Source organism: Acanthaster planci, linkage group LG19 (genome assembly GCF_054643075.1).
Source record: "Acanthaster planci isolate LZ-2023a linkage group LG19, COTS_SCS, whole genome shotgun sequence".
Classification (NCBI taxonomy): domain Eukaryota; kingdom Metazoa; phylum Echinodermata; class Asteroidea; order Valvatida; family Acanthasteridae; genus Acanthaster; species Acanthaster planci.
Window position 1 is genome coordinate 7757839 of NC_141795.1, and position 24448 is coordinate 7782286.

General features: G+C 42.0%; 2 protein-coding genes across 4 annotated transcripts in view; one reads left to right on the forward strand and one right to left on the reverse strand.

Annotated features, from left to right (window-relative positions):
• LOC110977502 (bifunctional 3'-phosphoadenosine 5'-phosphosulfate synthase-like) overlaps positions 1 to 14780 on the forward strand; it is a 26791-nt gene extending 12011 nt beyond the window's left edge. For all 3 annotated transcript variants that reach the window (XM_022231713.2, XM_087149104.1, XM_022231712.2), the window contains exons 3-12: positions 3688 to 3923; positions 4284 to 4422; positions 4742 to 4860; positions 5287 to 5400; positions 7209 to 7320; positions 7777 to 7982; positions 8335 to 8596; positions 9907 to 10049; positions 10535 to 10660; positions 11226 to 14780. In XM_022231713.2, the coding sequence (XP_022087405.2) occupies positions 3688 to 3923; positions 4284 to 4422; positions 4742 to 4860; positions 5287 to 5400; positions 7209 to 7320; positions 7777 to 7982; positions 8335 to 8596; positions 9907 to 10049; positions 10535 to 10660; positions 11226 to 11468 (1700 nt within the window). In that variant the 3' untranslated portion in view covers positions 11469 to 14780. The remainder of the gene's footprint in view (positions 1 to 3687; positions 3924 to 4283; positions 4423 to 4741; positions 4861 to 5286; positions 5401 to 7208; positions 7321 to 7776; positions 7983 to 8334; positions 8597 to 9906; positions 10050 to 10534; positions 10661 to 11225) is intronic.
• The window catches only part of LOC110977505 (uncharacterized), a 14911-nt gene continuing 5240 nt past the window's right edge, over positions 14778 to 24448 (reverse strand). The window contains exons 4-9 of the mRNA XM_022231717.2: positions 23293 to 23442; positions 22583 to 22786; positions 21940 to 22089; positions 20795 to 20953; positions 19989 to 20105; positions 14778 to 19832 (exon numbers count right to left, since the gene is read on the reverse strand). Of these exons, the coding sequence (XP_022087409.2) occupies positions 19401 to 19832; positions 19989 to 20105; positions 20795 to 20953; positions 21940 to 22089; positions 22583 to 22786; positions 23293 to 23442 (1212 nt within the window). The 3' untranslated portion in view covers positions 14778 to 19400. The remainder of the gene's footprint in view (positions 19833 to 19988; positions 20106 to 20794; positions 20954 to 21939; positions 22090 to 22582; positions 22787 to 23292; positions 23443 to 24448) is intronic.

Genomic DNA, 24448 nt, shown 5'->3' on the forward strand with positions numbered 1-24448 from the left:
CAACAGGAAAGTCCTTTTACACGTCCTAGTTGCATCGTTAAATATGCACAGGTATGAACGTACTGTGGATGTGGTCTGTGGGGGGTGGCTGCCGTGAATTTAATTTCTCAGACGCAATCTTTCTTCAACTCTGTACTCCTCTTTAATGTGTGAAGGCTTTTTTACACTCTTAGTTGGTCGAGTGCACCGAAAAGTGCACTTTTTAAAAACACTAACAATTGTCTGTGCTCTCTTGGACAACTGAGGGCGCTGTTGCTGTGATGTCATCCAGGGATGGCAGAGTTCATCGCATAGGTTTTGCTATTAAAATTTTGAACCCTGAATTTACTCAATGAAAACATTTCTGAGAAAAGATTTGGTGCACACACTTATTGCTGTGCACCTAAACAATGAGTTAGCAAAGAAGAGAAAATTTTGTCTAGCAAAGTCTACAAAACTAGGGCAGAAAAGTGCCTTTTGAAGGTTTGTGTAAAATCAAATTGAGTGCAGCTACCCTTTTAATGCAGAGCCTGGGTGCCAGACACTATTGGTGCAAATGTTGCAAATCATGTGTATGTACATGGAGAGGATTAGCCTATGACCTCACCTGGGGTTGTATTACTAGTCTGCCAAGAGGCTGGACACACCTGTGTACATTCTATTTGCTGTGCAGTGCATGGGGTACTTCATGGGTGAAATTGATCATGTTCATACATGTATACATGTACTGTATGTACAGTACACTGAACAGTTGCATGAATGTGTATGGAACATACATGTACATGTACAGGGCATCCCAAGTTGCAGAAATCAGGCTCTGAATTCATAGTAGTGTTATTGCGCAGTGCATTACTATTCTCACCATATTGATTAGTCCCCTGACTTTTTTATGAATTTAAATGATTTACATGTGTACCGGTAGTATGGAAAGTGAGGCGAAAGTTTCCTTTTTAGAACCTGAGAGCAAAAATAACAGCAAAGAAATAGAAGTTTATTAATCACAAATTAATGGGAGGGTTACATGTACATCTTGAATAACTGAAAATTGGTGATGAATTATATTATGTTTATGAATTATATTAAATTTTTAAATTCACGTTTAGAAAAGAAAGAAAGTCTGGCTTGGAAGCCTAAATAGTCTGGCTCCACCCTATTTACCAGATTACAGTGAATGTGATAGATTCGGGGAACATGATCAAAAATGGCTTCTCCGTATAAGGTCTAGATGTATGTACATGTATTGCCAAGGTACATAGTGTCAGTGCATACATGTACATCATATACATGGACTCGTACATGTACATGTAGGGTCATTAATGTAAGTGGTTCATTTACGGGCTTTACCGTACATATAGGTCAAACAAGTACCCTATTGATTGAAGAGAAAACCCAGGTGCCTGCCTGGGTATGCATTAAATTCAAAGAAACGAGAGAAAAAAAACATGTGAGAAAATGCATTCAAATTTCCTATCATGACACTCTTTAAACATACCGTTTGATGAAAACATTAAATCTATCAGTGTTCCATGTAATCTAGTTTCAAGCGCACACGTACAAGTAGATTTATCTACAAAACCTTTCCATATCTTTGCCTGAAAAGTTAGTCGGTAATTTTGTAGAGCTTGTTGCAAGCCTGTGTAGTGGTAGTTAACTTGGTTGAGTATTTTGGTACAGGGTTCTAATGCACCACCCTGATAACGTTATCTACCCAGGTGCCGACATACATGTAACTGGCACTTTTGCATCTGACAAACCATGATTAGCACCTGGTAACCCATTATAAAGCAAGACGACTGATCCCCTTTAATGTGATGACACACTTTCTTCCAAAGAAATCATCAAAATATTTACTTTGGTGGGGTACATTACCATAAGACCGGTGTGACAGTCAGTGTCATTTTTCCGACCGACCTTAATTTTCATCGCGACCCTAAAATTTTTTATCGGCAAGTTAGATGAAAAAATAAAAAAAAAAAATCCTGATGTCTTTTCTGTCTTCACAAAACACCTTTCAAAACCCTTTTCTCACATAAAACGCCTGTTTTAAAATGCTTTCCTACTTATTGGTGCATTTGCAATTTTTGAAAAGAAACTTCTTTTATTTTCACGAGTTCCCTTTGCATTGCTGTCGCAGTGGTGAACACGTGCGCAAAACTCAATCCATTAAAGTAAAGCTGTACTGGTTCCCACCGCACTGCACCCATGCCAAAGAACAGGTGGTGGAAATGTGCCAACCAGTCTATACATCTCGGTCGATTACGCTACTGTACAACCCCCGTACGTATACGCAACTCTACAGCTGCAGGTCAAAAAACATCAATGTTGTAAGAGGATTTCTGCAAATTAATTCACGGAACTTCGTTTGTTGTCTGCATGTATGTACAGTATGTACATGTATTCTCTGTGTTTAAGTGTTTAATTTGAGGTGGTTTTGTTCGTACTTAAAGCGAGCATGTTTCCACAAAATTTCCTGCCGTGGCATAAGGTCTATCGCCTGCCAGTTTGGATGTGAGCATCACACATGCTTACCACGTGACACACAGACATCCTTGGTCAGTTTGCCATTCTGATTTCCTGACTGGCATTGTGTGAGTTGTCCATCCTTGTTGTGAATTGTCTACTGTAGAACTTTTACAAGGATCAAGATGGATTTTTATCATATTTTGAGACATTTTTTGAAAAATTTTGTCCCCATTCATGCCATTCAATCAGCACAGAAAAATTGACCCCTCAAATTTTCCAACCGACTGACCCTTCTATTTTTGAGAGGCATGCACTGGTATAAATCGAAAACGGAACTACACTCTAGCATTTTTTGGCCAAATATGACCTCAACTAAAATAGTTCCCAGGTTCAGGGAAACAGCTCCCCAAACCCCTGAAATTTAAAAGGCCAGGAGCTGTTTTTAGCTTTTGGGCAAAAAAGCTTAATGCCGACCCCTGTCTACCTGTAGTCTTTTAAAAGAGCAAAGGTAATTGAAGCTGCTGGTACATTGGAGGCAAATCAGGGAGGAGGGAATAAATTTGTGCTAATTCATGCTTCAACCTGTTACTTTTTTGAAGGGGGGGTTGAGAAATATGCCTGTGTACTGAATTAGTTTTGCCGAGCACTGCCTGCTGAGTGTGTGCGTAAATTCCTGGGAAGGAGATTGATCAATGGTTTCTACCCAAGGGGTAGCAGCTGTACTTAAGTTGCGTCCTTGTTCCCACCAAAGTGGTGCCCTGACATAGAGAAGCCTAGATTGCCTGTGTCCAGAGGGGGACTAAAGATTTTTTTCCCAGGTTGCCCCTGGGAAAGAGGCCTCCGCAGCTCGAATTTCAATTTGATTGCATTTTGTCTTACCATGGTACTCTCACTTACTGACGTTATTTTTGTCAGGAGATAAATGATGTGCATTCAAACTTTGCTGCCAGTGGAAACAGTATGAATAGAATAGTCTTCCAAAAGAAGTAATAGTATACAGGGGTTTTTTTTGCAAAGTGTCAGGCACAAACTTGAACTTCATTTATTACCGTACAAGCAAACAACAGTGATGAATTTGCTGTTAATTAGAAACAAATTAGAGCCTATATTTGAAATTTGTAGAATGACCCATTTGAAACTGTCTGCCTGGCAATTCCTTGCACCTCAACATACATGTTTGTTGGTGTCTTTATTGGGTTGTTTGTTTGTTCGTTGGCTTATTGAGTTTTTTCTTTCTGTCGCCAGGTCTGTCTGGGGCAGGAAAGACCACCATCAGCTTCGCTCTGGAGGAGTACCTCTGTCACCACGGCATTCCGGCCTACTCGCTGGATGGCGACAACATGCGGAAGGGGCTGAACAAGAACCTGGGCTTCTCCCACGAGGACCGAGTGGAGAACATCCGCCGGGTCTCGGAGGTGGCCAAGCTGTTTGCCGATGGCGGCGTGGTGTGCCTGAATTCGTTCATTAGCCCCAATGCCAAGGTAAGTCCCCCCCGCTGCCTTGGGATGAAACGAAAATAAAATCAGAAAATAGATGTACATTTCCTCAGTGACTGTCAGTGTCAGTTTTTTTTCTCACGATGTCACAATATAGCCTAAAGTTTCAAGAAATTGATACATGGGCATGATGAGTGACCTTTCTAAAAACAAATACAGGTATTATCGAATGCTACATGTTTTAAAAGAAGATCTATCAACCTTCATGAAGAAGAAAGATCTGCGTTGCACCAGTGAATCTAGAAGTCACTCACTGTGCTCTCGTATAAAAGACAAGTTCGAAGTAAGTACATGTACGTGTGGGACCTAGTTTGCAATCAGCATTTTTTGGACGATTTCCTTCAGGACCGTGAGGAAGCCAAGGTCCTACACAAGTCCATCGGCCTGCCCTTCTATGAGGTGTACGTCAGCACTACCCTAGAGGTGTGCGAATCGCGTGATGTCAAAGGGCTGTACAAGAAGGCACGAGCTGGCATCATTAAAGGTTTGCGCCGACAGTTTACTATCCCTTGCACTCCACCGGAAACTGTTTGAGATTTGAGTTGTTTCCTTTGTTTTTTCAAATTCTGTATAATAAACAGCAGTTTCTTCTGGTTTGGACAGTTTTTGATTTAGAGCTGAAGACTGAGACCTTGAAAATGAACTTTTTAAAGGGACGCATGGATTTAGGATGACGTGGTGGGACATCAAGTGTCAGAGATGATCGAAAGAGTTCAGTCATACTGTACTTGTTAATCTTAAGTGAAGGTTTAGCAATGGACAGATACTGTGATGACTACATAAAATCAAAATTTTTCTCCCAGGATTCACCGGTATTGACCAGGACTACGAAGTCCCAGAGAATCCAGACCTTAACCTTGATGCTGGCTCCTTGACCGTGGACCAGTGCGTGGAGAAGATGATCAAGTTCCTACGGGGAGAGGTGAGTCTGGGAACTTTACCACTGCCAGGTAGTCTGTTCAGAGGAGTTTGGCTTCGTCTGCCGGATTACATGACCCTGTCTGTCAAAAATCCTATATTTGATATTCACTGGAATATATCCACTGGTATGTCACCCACCTGTCCAAAACTAGGCTAAGGGAATAAGCCATTATTCGGAAAAATGAGACCATTGTCAGCACGGACACTGCAAATCCCCAAACTTTCATTCCTGGTACTGGTAACTAACACATCTATCTGCTGAAAAAAAAGTATAATTGGTGAGAGAAGTCACCAAACATCAAATATTGTATTTCTACTCCTATAATATGACGCGGGGAATTGGAATGGCCCAGATGGTGCATTTGTAACCAGATTTTACCCAGACCGGGTCTGAGGTCAGGATAACTTGTCCTACTCTCATTTTCAGGGTATCATCCCAGAGTCTGCCGTGGACAGCGTCAAGGAGCTCTTTGTGCCGGAGTCGGCCCGGGAGGCTGCTACTAACGAGGCGAGCACGCTGGAATACGTTGAAATCAACAAGGTGAGAAATAACAATGGAGGCCGCCCCAGGGAATTTGTACAGCCAAGCCTTTCCTTAATAGCGAAGTCCTGCAGACATTTGAAATTACCTTCTTCTAATAGGTGCTTTGTATTATCAGTAATGGAAACGAGACTATGTATGTTATTTGAGTTGGACTGCAATTCACCCTCCAACCTTGCTAGCAGTCAGCTCTGGGTTGGGATTTTTAGTTGACTCTTTCACGAAGAGTGGAAGATTGTTTTCTTTGAAGCCGTGTTTCTCTAAAGATGAATTTCACAATGCCGGAATGGATTGACATTTCACATTCAGGAGAACCTGGATGTAGGACGGATGCAGTTTTTGCTTTCAGGTTTTGTCTGTACCATCCCCAGATGCCACCGCAGATCAGAGGTTATTACCTCACATTTTAGGCACCTGAATGCATCATTCAGAGAGATCTCGATTAGATATAAGGGTGCCAACCTGGTCTCACGAGTCTGTCGCTCAAGCTGTGATTGTGCCACCTGGAGAGATTGAATCAGGGTCCCGTATTGAGTTGCCGTCAGTGTCAGCCGACCTTCTTCGAGAGGTCCTGGGTTGACATTTAGTCCACATTTGTTTTAGCCTCCACTTCATGTGTCATGCTCTTTGCTGTTGACTTTGGTTATCTCTGCCTACGTACAATGGCCCTTTTTTCCTGCTTCGTCATGCCCGTTGCAAAATGGTTTTCACATTGTTACAGGGAGGTCAGTATTGTATTTGCTGTTCGATTCAGGTGTACCTTTCTGGCCAAGTAAGGTCCACAGTGCACTCAACAGAGTTTGCTTTAGATAGAATGGAAAAGTTTAATATTAACCTTGACCCTGACATGCCCATCCTAAGCCACTACATCAGGTTATTTTTAAAGAGAACTTTGCCACACTTGTTCAGGCTCAGCCTAACCATGGCTACTTTTCAAGGGGTATAACGGCCTTTAGGCGTGAAGTACAAAGAATGTGCCATTGGTTTCCCGTTCATCGGAGACATGCCGAGGATTCTGGATGGCTATTCAGTGACAGTTGTTGGGGTCAGTGACAATTCACACAGAAAGGTCATGGGTCAGCGCCATGACCTGAAATATACAGAGCAAATTCTCAGTAAACATGTGTTTGTGCAGCACAAAGTCATGCACTCATCTTTTGTGTGAATATGGATCTGCCGTGTTGGATCTAAAGTAGGAGTTGTGTCCCATTAAAAAGTTCAGTGTCCTGGATGAGCTCTTGCATTTTTCTTACCAGATCCAATTAAAATCCATCTTTAGGTTTTGGAAGATTTTGGAGGATTGAGAAAGGTAGAAATTAGCCACTCTATACAACCTGGGCCCAATCCATCTCCTTGGGTGCACGTGGAGGGGGTTCCGGGCCTTTGCATAGGATAGGTCTCTGAGGTGCGTATTGGTTGGTTGAAATTGGATGTGATCAGGGGACCATCTCTTTGCATTTCCTGTGTTCCATGCTCGATTCCCTCTTTATCTTCATATTTTGGCCTTCTGAGCTGGACGTGCAGTGGGCTTGGGCCCTTGTTGAGGGTTGGGCTTCAAGATGAATGTGATGGATTGAAGTTGGATGCAAATGGGGGACCGTAAGATTGCACTTCCAGTTATCCAGCCTTTATTCTCTTGGTTGTTTCATGGTATTTTATTCCCTCTTCAGTTCGGTGGGTTCAGGTCCTTGCAGAGGTTTGGCTTTCAAATGCTTTCAAATGCAAATGCTGAAGTTGGATGTGAAGAGTGCCAGTGCACTACCCTTGATTCTCTCCATGTTTTTCTGTGCATTTTGTTACTTCCTCAGGTGGACATGCAGTGGGTTCAGGTCCTGGCGGAGGGCTGGGCATCCCCCATGACGGGGTTCATGAGAGAGCGAGAATTCCTACAGTGTCAACATTTCAACTGCATGCTGGACGGTAAAGACAGGGTGGTGGTCCAGTGTCCAGGAACACCTCAAAATGTCAGAACTTTGCCATTTCCACTGGAACACTCCGTAGTGTCATTAGGTTAGGTGTCTGCCTTTCCTGAGGTAGCACAAGCACACAGACTGCTGTTAGCATTTGGGAGCATCCGTTGTTCTACGATAGTGTATGGGCCTGCATATTCTTGTCGGAATGTTTTAATAGTTCTGAATTTTTGAGGTGCTCCCTTAAATGTAGGACAAGATGTCACATGCTTGAGGCATTGGGAAACGCAATTTACCGTATTATTTTTGTATTCGGAAGACTGCCCATTGAAATCTAGACAGTCCTGGAAAAACCTCTTGGATTCGGTGGGGGATGGACAAACAGAAGTTGGTGACTTTTGATTTGTTCTGTCGTCAAGTGTCATGTCTGAATAATTGCCTTCATATATACCTCTGCAAAACGCAGGTGGAGCTATCAACCAATCAGTGCCTATTGTCCTGGCTGTTACCACGGAGGATAAGGAGAGACTGTCCAGTAAAGAGGCTTTTGCCCTCTCGTATGAGGGACGTCGTGTCGCCATCCTGCGTTCGCCGGAGTTCTACGAACACCGCAAGGAGGAACGTTGCTGTCGTCAGTGGGGGACAAGCAATCCTGGCCATCCTTACATCAAGGTGAGGACCTGCAAGTGTCCTGCAGTTCTAGCCTCAGGGAGATGCCAATTTGAATATTTATAATTGGCAGTTTTTAAATTTGAAATATTGCTGTTTGGCAAACATACAACCATGTCTAGAATTTCCTTCCAAGGGAAAAAAAGATGATTCGGGGAACGGGAGGCAAAGTTTTTTTACTCCATTTTTTCTTCCGACCATCCCTCTCTTCAGGTAAAAATAAAAAATAAGAACTATACAGTTAACTAGGGATGTCTTTATAGAGAGAGAGAGAAAAAAAAAACCTGGCTTTTCAGGGTTACGACAAAGTTTGTGCTTATGTTGAATGGAATTGCACTGTGAAATTACCCTGCAGATGGTGATGGAAAGTGGGGACTGGCTGGTGGGCGGTGATCTGGAGGTCCTTGATCGTATACGCTGGAACGACGGGCTGGACAATTACCGCCTGACCCCCAACGAACTTCGCGCCAAGTTCCGCCAGCTGGGTGCCGACGCCATCTTTGCCTTCCAGCTGCGCAACCCGGTCCACAATGGCCACGCTCTCCTGATGAATGACACCAAGCGTCGCTTGAAGGACCGCGGCTACAAGAAGCCCACACTGCTACTTCACCCTCTCGGTATGGTGCTCATTTAACATCCCTCAAAACCGCTTGGCACTGGTGAAGATATCACAAAAAGTGTGGCCTAATGATACTAGGAAAATTGTTCTACACCAAAGCACATTGGAGGCAGGTATGCCAATCCAAATGGAGGATGTACAGTCAGAAATATGTACCATGTTGAAACCAGACTTGAGCATTCACGGAACTTCTATAACCTCATTTGGTCCTGTTCCTATAGAGCCTGAAAGTAAAAGGTCATGCAGCGAGCTTCCGGAACCCTTGCGCGGTCCTCCTATGGGGATTTTACATTGGGCCGTCCTATCATATTCGCTAATTTTTTGAAAAATAATTCCTTACTGAAACCACCCCATGAAACATTCATGTTGGAATTTTACCTTTGTCTTCCTCAAGTAATGTTTTGGAAAAGTCGCCTGGAGATGGGTAAAAAACAATTTTTTTAACGACCTTTCATGTCCGGCGATAGCGTACCTAGGTTTCCTTGTTCTTGCAAGTTTGTTTTCACTTGCCGCGCTTTCTTGAAATCGAGATTGTGCGACCTTGCAAAGATTTACCTACCTGCAGTCGATGGGTTCCAGATTGCGTTGAGTTGACATCATGCAGTTGTTGTCAGCAAAAGTTAGATAAAATATTAGAATCTTTCGTAAAAGTAGAATATTGCTTTATGTTTATTGCCTTATAAATTATCAAAACATGCAAAATATTTTGATCAGTTTTTATTTTGTTTTTTTTTTTAGACTACCTTAAAATTTCAAACGGTAAATATTCATCTGCGTACAAGACTGCTGTATTGCACTGTTCTTCATGTATTTTAGATTTTCAGAAGTGATGGGTCAATTTTTGTCAGAACGTTTCTTTTTTTAGATCAAGTAATTTTTCAGTTTCTATAAATTGATATACTTAGCAAATATTTGTCAAAGCCCTTTTTCCAAGTTGGATTTTTTAAGAAGAAACTGAACAAAAAACATTACAAATTCTAAAATCTTTGCTCGTTATTTTTCCTATCCGAGGGTTCCGGAAGCGCGCCATCAGGGGTCAACTTTCAGGCTCCATTGCAATTCCATGAGCAAGACATTCGTGCAGTAATTCCTTTTCTTGTCATGTAAATGCTTATGCAATACTAACCGTGTATTCTGTTCTGTGCATGTGTATACACACTGTATACTCTGCTGTATGCTGTACAGTGTTTCTGCCATGAGCCCATCGTTTCCCACTTGACCTTATTAACAATTCTTCAGGAATCCCCTCTCTACCCAATTTTTCGCCCGGGCAAGTCAGTAAAATCTAACCTGGTCACTTCCTTCCAGGTGGTTGGACCAAAGAAGATGACGTTCCCCTTCCAGTTCGTATGAAGCAGCACCACGCCATATTGAAGGAGGGTGTGCTGGATCCAGAGAGCACTGTATTAGCGATCTTCCCCTCTCCCATGATGTATGCTGGTCCCACAGAGGTGAGGGGTCGTGACCCTTGGGTGTTACTGTACCTTTGGTTTTTGTTTTCGAGTCCCGGCATGGAAATGGATGTGAAATGAAAATGAGGCTGCACTTGCAAGAAATACCCTCTGTGTACCAGTACTGTGAAGTTTGCTTGGCTGGTACTGAAAAATCCATTTGCCAGGATATGCCAGTTCAGCCTCACTTTCAGCCCAAGATGCAAAGGGCTTGCTTTACCTTACATTCCAATCAAGAATTTTGGTATGCAGCTTTTGTCTTTCATCTTTAGCCACGCTTGTATCTGTATGGCTGTTTTCAGAAATAAACTTAAGATAAAAGCTATCATTTAAACCCATCACTGATGACAAGTCGTTGACCTTCAGAGCATAAAAATTTATCAACCCAAATGAGCGTAAAGGCCTACTTTGAAGAATTTTAAAAGTAAACTGCCTAAATTCTTGGACCTGTTGAGATTTACAGGACATTTTTGGTTATGATGTAGGTCCAGTGGCATGCCAAAGCTCGCATGGCCACAGGTGCCAATTTCTACATCGTGGGTCGTGACCCGGCTGGTATGCCACACCCGGACGGTACTCGAGACCTCTACGACCATTCCCACGGCAGAAAGGTAAGCGGTGTAAATTGTACTGGTTGGAATCATCTCAAAACCTTTTGAAGTTACAAAATGTTCCTCAAATATGGCGTTTCTAGGTTGATATGCTCATGCATAGGACCACCTTATAATTCCAGGCAGTTTTGCAGTGGTATAGAGGCTTTGCATGATAGCCATCTTGCAGGGCAGTTCTTTTGTTCCACAGGGAAACCCCCTTTGTGCATACCCTGTGAAACAAAAGCACCAACCTGCAAGATGGCAGCCATGCAGAGTTTCAATTCATGTCCCAGACTCTAACATCCTGTAGTCCTCAGCTTTTCAAATTCCCTGACTTCTAAGAAGTCAGGGAATTTGCCCTTTTGTGCATTCTTGTACAAGCCCACAAGGGCTCTGACATGAGTAATTTCGTCTCAGGCCTTCCCTTTGATTTTCCCGACAAGCCTCATTGTTATGTGTGTGTCTTCCTTCATTATTCGGTCTTATATTGTGGAAGTAAAAATGAAAATCTTTATTGAAAAAAAAAGTGTTCCGTTAGCAAGCGACACACTGCATTCTTTTTCACGCTGTTTGATCTGCAAAGGTGTTGACCATGGCCCCGGGCTTGACCCAGTTGGAGATCATCCCATTCCGTGTCGCTGCCTACAACACCAAGAAGCGGGCCATGGACTTCTTTGATCCGGAGAGGAAGGAAGATTTCGACTTCATCTCTGGGACCCGCATGCGCAAGCTGGCGCGCTCAGGGGAGAACCCGCCGGATGGGTTCATGGCGCCGCTGGCCTGGACCGTGCTGTCAGAGTACTACCAATCCCTGCAGCAGAAGTAATGCCGGAGCGCACCCTCGTCGGGGTGACCTTTGTGGGCAGCGTCAACAGCGCCCTCAAGAGGTGACCTTACGGGGGCCCACAGCCAGGCAGCAAATTCGGCATGACCAGTTTAATGAAAAATGAACCTCCCCCTGATTGTCTTGTTTTAAAGGCTATGATTTCTTAAGAAGCAGTGGATTGGAGTATATAAACGTAAACCAAGTTCGCACATTGCATTTATTGGGATTGGGTTTATGAGAGGGCGTGATTCCAGTCAGAGCCATAATTGGAATATCAAAAATTGTCAGGCAGCATCCGTGGATCTGTATTCCATATTCACCTAAAGGTGATTGTTTTTTCATTCCCCAGTTATTTTTACCCTTTTTTATTTACTGTTTGTATTTCTTTTTTTTAAGTACTCCGAAATTACTCTGTTTTTAACCATACAGGTACCCTGTATTTATGTTGGAAGTCTTCCAACTTTTCATTTCAGCCACCCACATTCTGTCCTTTCAATTCGTTACTCCCTTTCAGCGTAAACTCCACTTTTAACAGGTTTTGGTTCCAGCTTGTACATGTGTTCACAGTCTCTTTTTGAGGCTAAATTGAATTATTTCATCTTCACTGCCGGAACGATTATCTCTTACCTTCTTCCCCACTAGATTTAATCTTTTAACTTTGTGTTTCTTTGGTTTTACCTTTTATCTTAAAGATAGAGTGACTCGGAGCTGATCTCATTAAAGGGACCCTGTCCAGGAATTTATAGCGTGGGAAACAATTTGCTTGGCAAAAGCAGTTTTTGAGCCGAAACTTCGATCATTGTCCAGTGCTTGAACCCAGTCATGCTGAAGTTTATGTTCGGCGATATGTGTTTTTCTGTGGATCTCAAAACTTTCAGGAAGGTTCAAGGCTGCCTATTTTCTTGGCCAGCTTGATCACAAATAAAGTGCTGTCTCAAATATCACTGTCGAGACAGGTTCATTGACAAGGACTCCTGACAAATTTGCCATTGGGCTTGAATTCCCAAAACTGCTTTTCGGACTGGCAAACTTTTTCAGAAGGGATGGCATTTGTTTCGGACCAGCGGCTTTACCATGAACAGAAGAAATTTCTAACTATCTATCTCACTGTATCTCCATATTTGCTCGATGACATGTTTAAAGTGATGTACAATATAGGTCAAGTACAGGGTTTTAAACATGTACACGTAAAATACCTTATTACAAGCACAAAAGATATTCCGAACAAAATGCTGCAGTATGACAGGCTGACGTGACGATTTCGTGAGTAATCTTTGGTTAGTTGTTTCAGAGTGTGTACCAGTCTCCGCATGGGTCTTCCTCAAATTTTTTTTTGATACCAGATGAACGACGTCCATGAAGCCAAATTATTACAGTCATTTTGGATGCAGTATCAAGACCGATGAATTGTGTATCATAAATTCCTCTACTTCCCCGTTCAGGGTTGAGATCAGTCAAGTCATGCATACGATGGACTTTGCCGACTTCGAAATGTAAGGACCCAAATTCGGTTGTAACCGCTGTATTCACCATTTTGTCATACTTTTATCATTCCAAAACAGAGGATAGAAACCTGCTGTTCCAAGTGTATTGATTTGACCAATTGGAGTGCTATGCGATAATTTTTTTGGGGGGGGGCATATGGCTTCAAAATGCATTTTGAAATGGTGGCTACGTTCATGGTGTTGCCAGAGAAAGTGAGGCCACATCTGAAGCCAGTGTTTCAAAAACCCATACACTTTGTCAAACCTCGGATTTGTCTTTGGCTTCAGGTGATTGCGCTCATAGCCCCGTCATTCTCTGCTTTTCAGGAATATCCCATTCTCAAATGTGAAGCCATGGTTTGGAGTATTTCTATTTGGTTTTGAACATTTGGGGGGCTTCAGCAGTGATCAGTGCACCAAAGATGGTAATGCTGGATGCAAAAGTCAAGGTGATCGCATGGTTTAAATGTACCTCACTTGCAAAAAGAAAAAAAAAATTATTGATTTATTTGCAACTGGCTGAAATGGCATTGTAAATCCCTCTCTCTCTCTGTTGTGTGTCATAAGTTGATTCAATAGAGGCTACCGATTGAATGGCTAATTTCATGAGTTCATTGCATTCAGGTCAAGAAAGTGAAAGTTTTTTAAACATGAACTTAATGTGAAATTTTGTGGTGTGTAGTTTTTATCGTTTCCTTTTTAATGTTAGATTTTTTTCCATTGACTGCCACATTTGTGACTCTGCAGTAACAGCTGTGCTAGTGTCTTACACAGTAGAAAAGACGAAGAATGTGAATGTTGGATGTCCGTTTTTATCTGGCGTATTTTCGTAGGGTGGCTAGCCTTGCTGCAAGACTCTTCTGTTTGACTTCAGTTATACAAATAGTGGTGTCTTGCACCAATACTACATGGGGGTGAGAAAAAAACAGATTGCCAGTTAATGTGACATCTGCGAACAAGGCTGTTTCAGGTTATTGCCTGAAAATGGAGGGTAAAAAAGGAAAGGCGTATTTGACACACAGGGCCCTCCATATTCTGTACCACTGCCATCATTATCAAAATGGAACTCTTGTAATGCAATCATTACAAAAGACATTTGTAACTTAAAAACCAGGCCCAGTTTAAACATTTGTCAATTTTGTCATGAACTGTTGCAAGTTGTAGGCCTGTGCAGTGTTTATACAAAACCAGTGGTGGGTGGAAATGGGTTGGCATTTTGCTAGGAGTTCTGGTTGTCTGTATGTGCAATTGTGTTCATTTTACATTAGGTTGATATTTCAGCACAGGTACTGTTCCAGGTCATTTGTCCATAATTGTTATTTAGTGACATGTTGAGATTTTCAACCACAGGTAGTGAAGCGTGTTTCATCACATTTAGTTCTCAGTCTGGCATTGTTTCGATGCTCCCTGCATTATCGGTTTTGTAGGTTTCTGTTTGGAATCTTTGACAGCGGGGCTGCGGAAGAGTGTGGAGACCGAAAATGTGCAAATTTCCAAAGTTTCAGTTCATTTTTCAAGAGAAAGGGATTTCCCCAACCTGCTCAAGTCACGTGAATGTCCGCGACTTTCGCTCTCATGCTGGTTATGTTTACGTCTAAGCTTTTGCTTCCATTATTTTATCATCAATTAATAATTTGAATGAATGGTTAGCCAGCTGTTTTACACAAGTTAGAACAATTTCAGTCATTTGTGAATAACATAATGAATAGCTCTCAAAATGCTGATGTGGCAAGATAAACCCTATTTTTCTAAATACAGTTTTATTCTCTCTTTAAAATCTATAATCATGGCAAAGACAAATTTAGAATAAACCAGTGCAAAAAAGTCATTTGTTCAACTGTGTTTATTTCTGTTACCATTATACAGGAAACTGCAGAGGCTTGAAGACGATACTGTTGCAACAAAATATGTCTAGTAATTTTCTTAAAAAGCTACTTTAACACAAATTTTACGGAGCTTTGTTTACAGCAAAGACCAAAATCTTTATTCCATATTGAACAACGCACTAAAACTACAATCGCTAAACTACATGTACATAGAAAATTTCAAAACGCCCGAGTAGCTGATCGCTCTGTCATTTATGCAAAAGTGACTTACTGTAAATGCGCACTATTCAACCATACGTATTTCACCAGTTAGTTGAGTTACGGACTGGTAAATTCCTGAGACATTTCAAAGTATAAGTACCTAGGCCAAATAAAGTAACTTTATTCCGGCAGAATAAACAAATCCCACCGCATTCAATGCACATGTAAACATGCGAACTACGTGTATATCAACATTACGAAAGAAATTTTAAACTTTAGAAAAACTGAATCCTTCCAAAATATTTTGGGCTGAATGCAAGGTAACAGAAGATGGATCTGACTGACAGGAAATTTGGTGTACATTGTAGACAGTAGGCATGTTCACGGATCGTAAGAAACCAGCCTTCTGAAAAGTTAAAGAAAACCTTCTGAATCTCAATACAAAGAAAGGTAAGTAAATAAGGAAACTGAGAAACAGAACTAAGAACTTAAACAACGGATGGGAAAGTGAACATCTATATGTAAGGTATACTCCTTTCTTACAGAATTAGCTTTTTAAATCATGCTTTCATTTTCAGAAAACAATACCTTGTCATGCTTCTTGTTGGCCGTTCAAATCATGCTTTCATCTTCATGACAATTGTCATGTTTCTTGTTTTATTTATCAAAGAAATAAATGTTCCTCAATTGTAGAAAAAAACTTGTAAATACTCCTATGGAAAAAGCATATGCTGACTACATGCTGAGATGAAAATGAAAACCTATGAAAATTGAAAAGTTTTCAAAAACCTTTATAAGAAATACATTATACATGTAACTTGAACTTTTAATTGAAACACTGAATAAGTTTCAACTTAAATGCAGAATTCCCGCTTATGACAAAAGTTTAGAAATTATTCAAGCACTGTTTTTGAAATAAGTATACTTTTAGAAAACTACATTAGTCTATTTTAAATCATTAATAAAATGCCATTTGAGGTTTGTTAAACTTTGGCATATATCGGCACACTGTACTATAGAGGCCTCTTTCATTTATTGTTCAAGTGAAACATGAAATGAAAAACTTGTATCTTATCCCGTAAATGCTTAACAAATCAGTCGTAACGTTTTTTTAAAATCCAATATGAAGATACTGAGGTGCAAGAAAACTCCTGCAATTTTCCAGGAATAAAATGACAAAAACAATGACATCAACAGCTTGTAAAATTATAAAATGTTTCCTTTGAATTTGTACATGAAACACAACTTATCAGGAAGTTTCACTAATATACAGTATATTATGTGCTGAGAAGTTTTCAGGAAGTTTAAATGAGAATTACCTAATTCAACAAGGGATTTCCAAGTACCTTTCCCCTGCAAAATGAGTCATTTGTCAAACGGAAACCGAAAAAAAACCACCAAAATTAAACAAAACTTTCAGCAACTACACAATCTCCAATACCTGCACCTGTATATGTACAAATGAAAGGAAACTGCAGCAAAAAGACTTACAACTTAACAAGGAAGAAGGGGGCTTTTCACAAACGATGACAAATATATGTACCTGCATCCAATGTCACAATAACTTCTTGCAGTAATTCCTGTGACTAAATCTACACATAGAAAAGTTAGCCTCCTTCAACTCCTTTGACTGCAATGTTCATGGAAATTTCTGGTCATTTCCTGCAATGTAAACAAGCCATGTGTACATGAGTGCATGCACGTACACATTACATGAATGAGTCTTCATGTACTGTACATGTATACAGGTCCATACTACACATACGTGCACACTGACATCCTCTTCTACTTAAAAACAATATCCTGAGTGCTGAGTCAATCTGAATAGTTTGCGATTCGAATATTCAACGTTCAATATGATCGAATATTTAGTAATTCTGACGGGCACATTGTTGATAAACAAAACCATTTATACAAAATCAGATGCAATAACGCACAGAATTGTGCATTATAATCACTTTAATGGCTTCTCATGTCTAGGAGTATCTCCAGACACAATTTAGAATGATTTAAGAGATGAGCAGTACCTCTTGTCCTGCTTGTCTCATTTCTATTCCTTTTAAAGTTTTTAATGATCAATTTATTTGTTGAATCATTGTAAGATTTGTCACTGTTGACTCTGCTTGAAACAAGCCTCCATAGTGCAATTTTTCTCATTTAAAACAACAAATAATTTTTCCTTTTCGTGAATGTTGTACTTGAATATTCAAATTTGCAAAAAGTATTCAAATATTCGATAATCAATCGAATATTCAGATATTTAGCACAGCTCTAAAATCCTGACAGGTTGTTCAACTTTGTGTTGACCAAACCCAGCAGGAAACCAGTTACATGAAACATTCACTGAATGCATCCTTAGCTGGTATATAAACGTTTTATGCCCAGCAATGTTTAATGTTTCGTTTTTCAGCTTGACCAGACAGTATTGCTTGCTATTCATCAGTCTTCTTTTCATCAGAAAGCCTGACCGATATTTCCATAATTCCTGTTTTATCTTCTCTCAGATTCTGTAGCTTCAGAATAAAAAAACCCAGGAAGTTGGTGACCAGGTGTTTTACTGGATTTTTAGTCTTGGACTGTGTCCATTACTGACATTTCAGTGTCCGGCTATGGACCTCCACTGTAACATGTCAGTGCCCCAAACTCAAGCCGTAGGCAGAAGATGGCGAACTGGGGCCAGCCTGAGAAGGCTTAGAGGGCCGGAGCCTCAGCCAAGCCTGATTTAGACACAAACTGCGGCTCTGTGTAATTGCCTCATGGTAGGGTGTTTTGTGATAGGCACTAAGCAACCGCTATACATCAACTGCAATGCTTTCCTCACAAACGGGGTGCCCGAAAGGACACATTTATGATTTCATCAAACTGCTGAAGGCAGGGTTTCCCCTTAGCAGTCGCCTGCTAGCCAAATGCGAGCGAAAATCGTCACGGGCGAGTCAAAACACTTCCCTCAGTCGTCTGGCGGGCAAGTTAAAATATGAACACGTTCCTTGTTTTTCTAATGTGATTACAGAAAATAAAACAAAGTCTAGATTTAAAAGCTTTACCTTTTGTGTGTCATGAATGTAATTTTATTTAATTGGAATTCAATAAACCCCAACATCACTTCTGACTTGCACCTGGAATCCCATATTGTTTGCTGGGACTGCGTGTACATTGTACCTAGTTCCCTTTCATCAACGCATCAATGATCTCCAGTAGTCAGTTACCTCTATACATGATCAATATAATTAACATACAATTCGTACTGGGAACCAGACACCCTAAACTGATACTGCATCCATAAACTGGTGCAATCCGGTTCGTAAGTGACTTCGCTGTACCACTGATCGCAAGCCCCTCATTGGACAATCATGCCGTGTGAGTGAGTAGAGAACGGGAACCAGTCTACCCACACACCGCTATCACCCCCCGTGATAGCGGTTGATAGAAACGTCTTGGTGGACCAGCCTTCTTAAGTCAAAAACCTGCTTTAATTGTTATTTTTTTCACACATTTCATGGGCTAGTAAAAATCTTTGCAGGCTAGTAAAAATCACAATTTACTAGCCCTGCGGGCTACTGTCAGAAAAAATAAAGGGCAAGCCCTGCTGAAGGTAAACATTCAAAGGCCCATGTTCAATCAGTGACTCTGGGGACTAAAAAAAGAACTTGGCTGCACATGCTCTGGACTGAATGGAATATATTTCAGGTTGATGTAGATGTACATACTGTACGTGTATAGTTGTTCTTTCTTAGCCTCTCGCCTCTGTACTCCGGGTTTGACTCTCAGTCTGGTCCACATGTGGATTGGGTTTTCAGTCCCAACCTGATTCCGTGGGTTTTACCCAGAATATTCCTCTGGGGTTTTCCTCCCACCTCTAAAAGTGTGCCTGCTTCTCTTCATCTCCTCCCTACAAGTTTCTTCAGGCTTACAAGCTACAGTGCCTTCAGCCCTTAGGAGGAATCTTGGGTTTCATTACCAGAAATGCTCAATAATGATGATAAAAGTAACAACAGTAATTAAAAAAATGGGAGGATTTCTGGCAACTTAAATTATTTCTCAGGGTTATTACTGAGATTTAATTCTTTTTTTTGGGGGGGAGAAACTGATTACGTCACGTGTAGACATTACAAACTGTCACTTTATTCTGTAAAGAACTCTGTGTTAATTCTTATGAGGTTGACATCATAGCTTTAATTAAAAAGGTGAAGTCTCGGATAACAGTCATAGGTGCTAATTTACTGACGTTAAATGGTTACACTTCAGATTAAACGGATAATGTTGTGATTAACCTTCTTCACTAAGGACCTGTTGCTAAATATGACCCTTCCATCTTACCTAATTCCTTCACCAAGGCCCTGCACCAATTTCTTCCTTGCGATTCCATTCCATGAGCTCTCCTCCAGCATTCTAGCGGACAGGGAAAAAACCACCAAAGACTCTCAGGAGCTATCAATGCACTTGTTGACGTGGCGCTGGAACTCCTCCAGCCGGTCAGCTGGGTACTCCCGCTTGCACCGCGGGCACTCCAGCGGCTTGTTCGAGAGGAGAAAGGAGCCCGTGGGCACCGACCGGTATCTGCTGCTATCGGAGCCTAGGTCGTGTGAGCTGGCTGAGAGAAACTCCCCCATGGAATCAGACATGTCCTGCCCCACGTCTGGGACATCAACTCCCGGCCCATCGATCTCGATGTCATGGAATCCCTCCTGCCAAGGGGAACTCTTGGGGCCCAGTGGGGCACAGCGGGAGTTGGCGAAGTTCGCTGCCAGGGACATGGCAGGCCGGCCCCCTTGCGATTTGAGCACGCTCAGTTGATACTTCAGCTTCCGGATCTCCTCCCGTTCTTTGCGGAGATCAGCAGTCAGGAGATCTACCTGGAGTTAAAAAAGACAGATCAGACGTAAAAATTAAACCAGTTAACAAAGAATTGGTTCAAATGGTCATGAGAGATTCATAAAGCGTCTTTTAGGCATTTTCTTTTTTGTCATTTACAAAGCGTCTTTTGGGTGAATTTGTTTTTGGTCATTTACCTGTTGACCCATCCGCTGGCAATTCTTCTTCCACTGCTCGATGTGGAAGTTGTTCTTCTGCTTTTGGCTGGCTGCCTCCATCTGTTCTTGTCGGAGGTCTTCTTCGTACAGCTTCATCTGCAAAGAAGAACAGAAGAACTGTGGGTAGCAGGAAGCCACAAAGGATAATGGTATTAAACACGTTCATGCCTGCTGTTGGCATTGATGACGGCATTTGCTGGCCCCTTTAGATACATGTACCGGTAGAACACATACGTGTACTTCTCAATGGTGGATCCTCGGAATGGGGCAACAGAGTCCTTGCCCCCCTTCCATTTCTTTAGTTGTAAAAATCAGCCATTTTTAAAAATGTACTTCATTTTCTCTTCCTTCCAAAAACAAGTAAAAAGTCTCCAAATGTAGCCTCACCCCCAAAAAAAGGCCAGAAGAGGTTACTGGAAAAAATTCTAAAATACTTGACCCCCCAAACTAAATTTGATCCCGCAATAATTTGGTTCTGGATTTGCCCTCGACAGTTCAGTACGTTACTCTATTCACGAAGCAGTGACTGGAACTGCATTAACTATAGTTACTACAAACTCAATGTGAATCCCACAGAGAAACCATTGTGTGCTTGCACTAAGTTTCCCAATATTCCTCTGGAAGCATAACACAGTAACCACGGTAACATCATATACAGTTTACACATGTCAACAGTCTATAACATATTTTCAATAGACTTCTTAATTTACATATAACATCTGAAGGTCGTCGCTAGTCTATCGATTCAGTCCTGCATTGGTTTGCAAAGACCGTGCTCGGCATACCTGGGCTTGCACTAGCTCGTTGATATCCTTGAGGTCGGTCATCTCTCGTCGGAGTTTGGTGATCTCCAGCTCCAGGCTGCGACACTTGGAGCACTGCCGCTGCTTCTGCTGGATGTCTTGCAGTGTCTGCATCAGTTCGTTGTAGCGCTGCTCGAAAATCTACCCAACGGGAACAACCCTAACAGTGTTAGCTAACAGTCGACTGCACCTGCCAGTCTGCCACTGGCCATCCTTTGTATGGCTGTGTGAAACAAACACTGATGGATTCCGGCTTTGGCTTTCATCCGCCGTGTGGTATTGGCAAACACTGAAGTCACAGCCACAAGATACACAACTCAAACATGGCCTTTGCTTAACATTTAAAGTTTTAAATTTCCCAGCCAAAGACTCTCATTAGATCATCTCATGATTAGAGCAAGCTGTTTCTGAGCATAGCCTTATCCAAACCTGGCAGTCAGAGCTACAGAGATTCTCAACACCAACACACTACACAATGTGGCTTGAATGGCTCAAACGCACAAGACCATTGTAGTACTGACGGCCGGTAGTACATAATTCGTCTGAAATTATGATTTACAGACACGACACTTAAGCCAGGGGAACAAAAGTCTCAGGGTAGCAGACATTTCAAAGGCCAAGATTTCAAATCATGTATAGTTCTCTTAGGGCCGGCGACCATTTAGACCCGGTTTGAAAAGGGCCCCCCGGTAAGCTCGTCCGGTTGCAAAAACCCCTTTCATACCGGCCTGGCTACCGGCCTGGGAAGCTGGACTGGTTGTTGATCTCGAACTTCTTCATCCTGGGGTCTATTATTTGCAAGTACTGGTACATGCAATCTATCCCAGAAGGAACGTGCTTGTGGTTTTTAATCCTTCAGCTCTATACAATGTTTACACTAATCCGCTTAGACCCCTATTCATCTGTGCAAGCGTGTTGGGGGAAGCCTTTCATTAGGGACTTTGAAATGCCAATGTGCAGACAGGCCTTGTACCGGCCTGGAGTAGGCTGAATACCAGGCAGGCATTATAACGGGTGGGCTACCGGGGGGCCCTTTTCAAACCGGGTCTAAATGGTCGCCGTCCCTTAAGGTTTGTCTGAAGTGGAAGGCAGTAAATGACGGGGGGGGAATGGATGGGGCCACCGACCTCTCTTTGCTTTTCGGCATCTTGGCGCTCTTTGACCAGCAGCTTGTTGTCCGCGGTCACCTGCTTCAGCTGGGTGTCCAGGAGTCCCATCTCATCATTGAGTCGCTTATTCTGTTGCTCAAGCTGTTTCACAGACACGCCCCCATCAACCTGAAAAAAGGTAAAAGGCTATCTCTTGAAGGCAACTATTTACGTCAGAGAAGCTAAACTTCTTTCTGTTCAATAGACCAAAAAGGTTATCCAATTCAACTTTTTTGTACATAATTATGACCTGAGCCTTTCTTTAACATTTCCAAACAAACTTTTCTAATACAGAAGCACAACTTTTTATGGATCAGTTGGTGGTTATTTACAGTACTTCTGTTTTCAACAGAATGCTTCCAAATAGCTTGTGCTTTTTTCAGTTTCCTGGAACGCAGCATGAAAGAGTAGCTTTGGGCAATCTGCAAGAGTAGCTTTGTGTATGGTTCTGCAGGAGATCGACCACATCATTCCAAGCTCTAACAGTTTTCGTAAAAGCTCTCCCAGACACCACATCATTAAATTTTATCCTCAGGTGAGACTGGTGGTAATATGTGTACTGAAGATTTTCTGGATGAACGATGATCCAATTGGGTTTTTACAACTGAAGGTGTGGCATTACCATATCCTGCCCCTCGGTGGCACTCTCGGTCTTTTCCTCCTTGTGGATGGGCACAAAGACTTTGGAATCGTCAGAGGCGTGGCCGTCTTCCTTCTGGTTAGGTGGGGCAGCCTTCTTGTGCTCCTCCTTCAGCTCCTCGCAGCGTTTGGATAGGGTGTCAATCATGACTTGGCTCAGGTTCAATTTCTTTTGGAGTTTCTCGTTCTGCAAGATTGGAGTGAGTCCAAACCAAATGTCTCAAAAGTCAGGCTCTATTTCTGGGACACATTTCTTGATCTGTTACACTTCTATATTAAAAGGCCACTGTTTTTCTCTGAAAAAAGCACTGAAAGAGAAACTATTAGGAGCAACCCAACCAATTTAGGCTTTTTGTACTGTTGTAAGGGGGGGTCACTTTGCTCCATGTATTTAAGAACTTTTGGAGACGCAATTTCAAGAAAGTGGGCACCTTTCCAAACTAAAGGTTTCAAGTTCTTTTGAACAAGATGCTTTGCCCTAGACTGAGTTAATTTGTAAAGAGAAAAGACATTATCTTGAACGCTGTCAAAGCGGTTCAAAATCTTTTCAAAATTTTTTGTTGGCTTGCTGAGCAGGGGTAACAAAGATACAGGCTGTAGTCCCCTGAGCACGAACGAAACCCTTCACATGTGTATTTTGCAAATTGGCATTGTTAAGTAGACGCAGAGCATCACGTTGGGAAGCTGACGCACCATGAATTGCAGCTTGACTATTTCACTCATGGGCCCCTCATCCTCGGTGCACAGTTGTTGAATCTTCTCCAAAAGTTGCTCGTTCTCGTTCGCCTTCTCCTGAATGTCTTCCTGCAGCTTCTCGATAATCTCCTTGTATCGTGCTGCTTCCTAAACGCAGGGAGAAGATGTACTTGGTACTTAGAGGTAACCCTCTTAACTACTCAACTTGGAGCTCTAGGTGGCCAACACTGAATGGCTTAGGTTACATGTAATCTTCACTCTTATAAATCTGTTTCTCTTATCCAATTTTTCTCCCGACCCTTTGGGTGTGTTTGCTTTTTGGTGGATAAATTTCAAGTCAACCTCTGGAGCTATGGCATTTTCATGACATTTGCATGGCCCATCAAAGGTCTGTCCGAAAGAAAAAATGTGGGGCTGTTTCAAAACTGGTTTTTTAGATCAAAGGTTACCACGAAAGTCTACCATTAGCATGGGTCAGTGTACATGTATTTGTGATTTAGAGTTGACACTATACCGGTACATGAAATTCAAATGCAGTCTGATTCCTGGTTCATTTCCTGCACTTCGGATGGACCTACATGTATTGTTATCTGGCACCCACGACTTCCCACGTTCAAGGCTATCAGTCAGAATGAATGCAGTTTTTGTTGATCAAGGAATACCATTATGTGTACATGTACATGGCTTCAGGGACATTTTTACTTTAAGGTCAAGTTACGCACAATGATGTGGAGCAGACTGTTATAATTCAGAGATTGCACGCTGATAAGCGCCACTTCAATCCCTGGCAATTTTATTACTGTATGTTCCAATGCCACCAACCAGGGCTGGCTTATTCAATGGGCACAGCAAGCAACGGGCCCTGCGGTAACAAACAATTTGGGGACCCACATGTACAAAAGTTACTACACATGCCACAGTGGGCTGCGTATTGAATTTTTTATTTTGGAGCTTCAAACTATACGTACATGTACATACTGTACATGTACCGTAGTTAGTCTGTTGGTACTCCACATGGCTATACATGTACATGTATGTATTGCAAGAACCCAAGGTACCGGTACATGTACAGTACATTTATGACTGAGTAGGGCCTATTGGACCCTGCTGCCTAAGACCTACAGGACACTGGTGCCTAGGGCCTATAGAACAA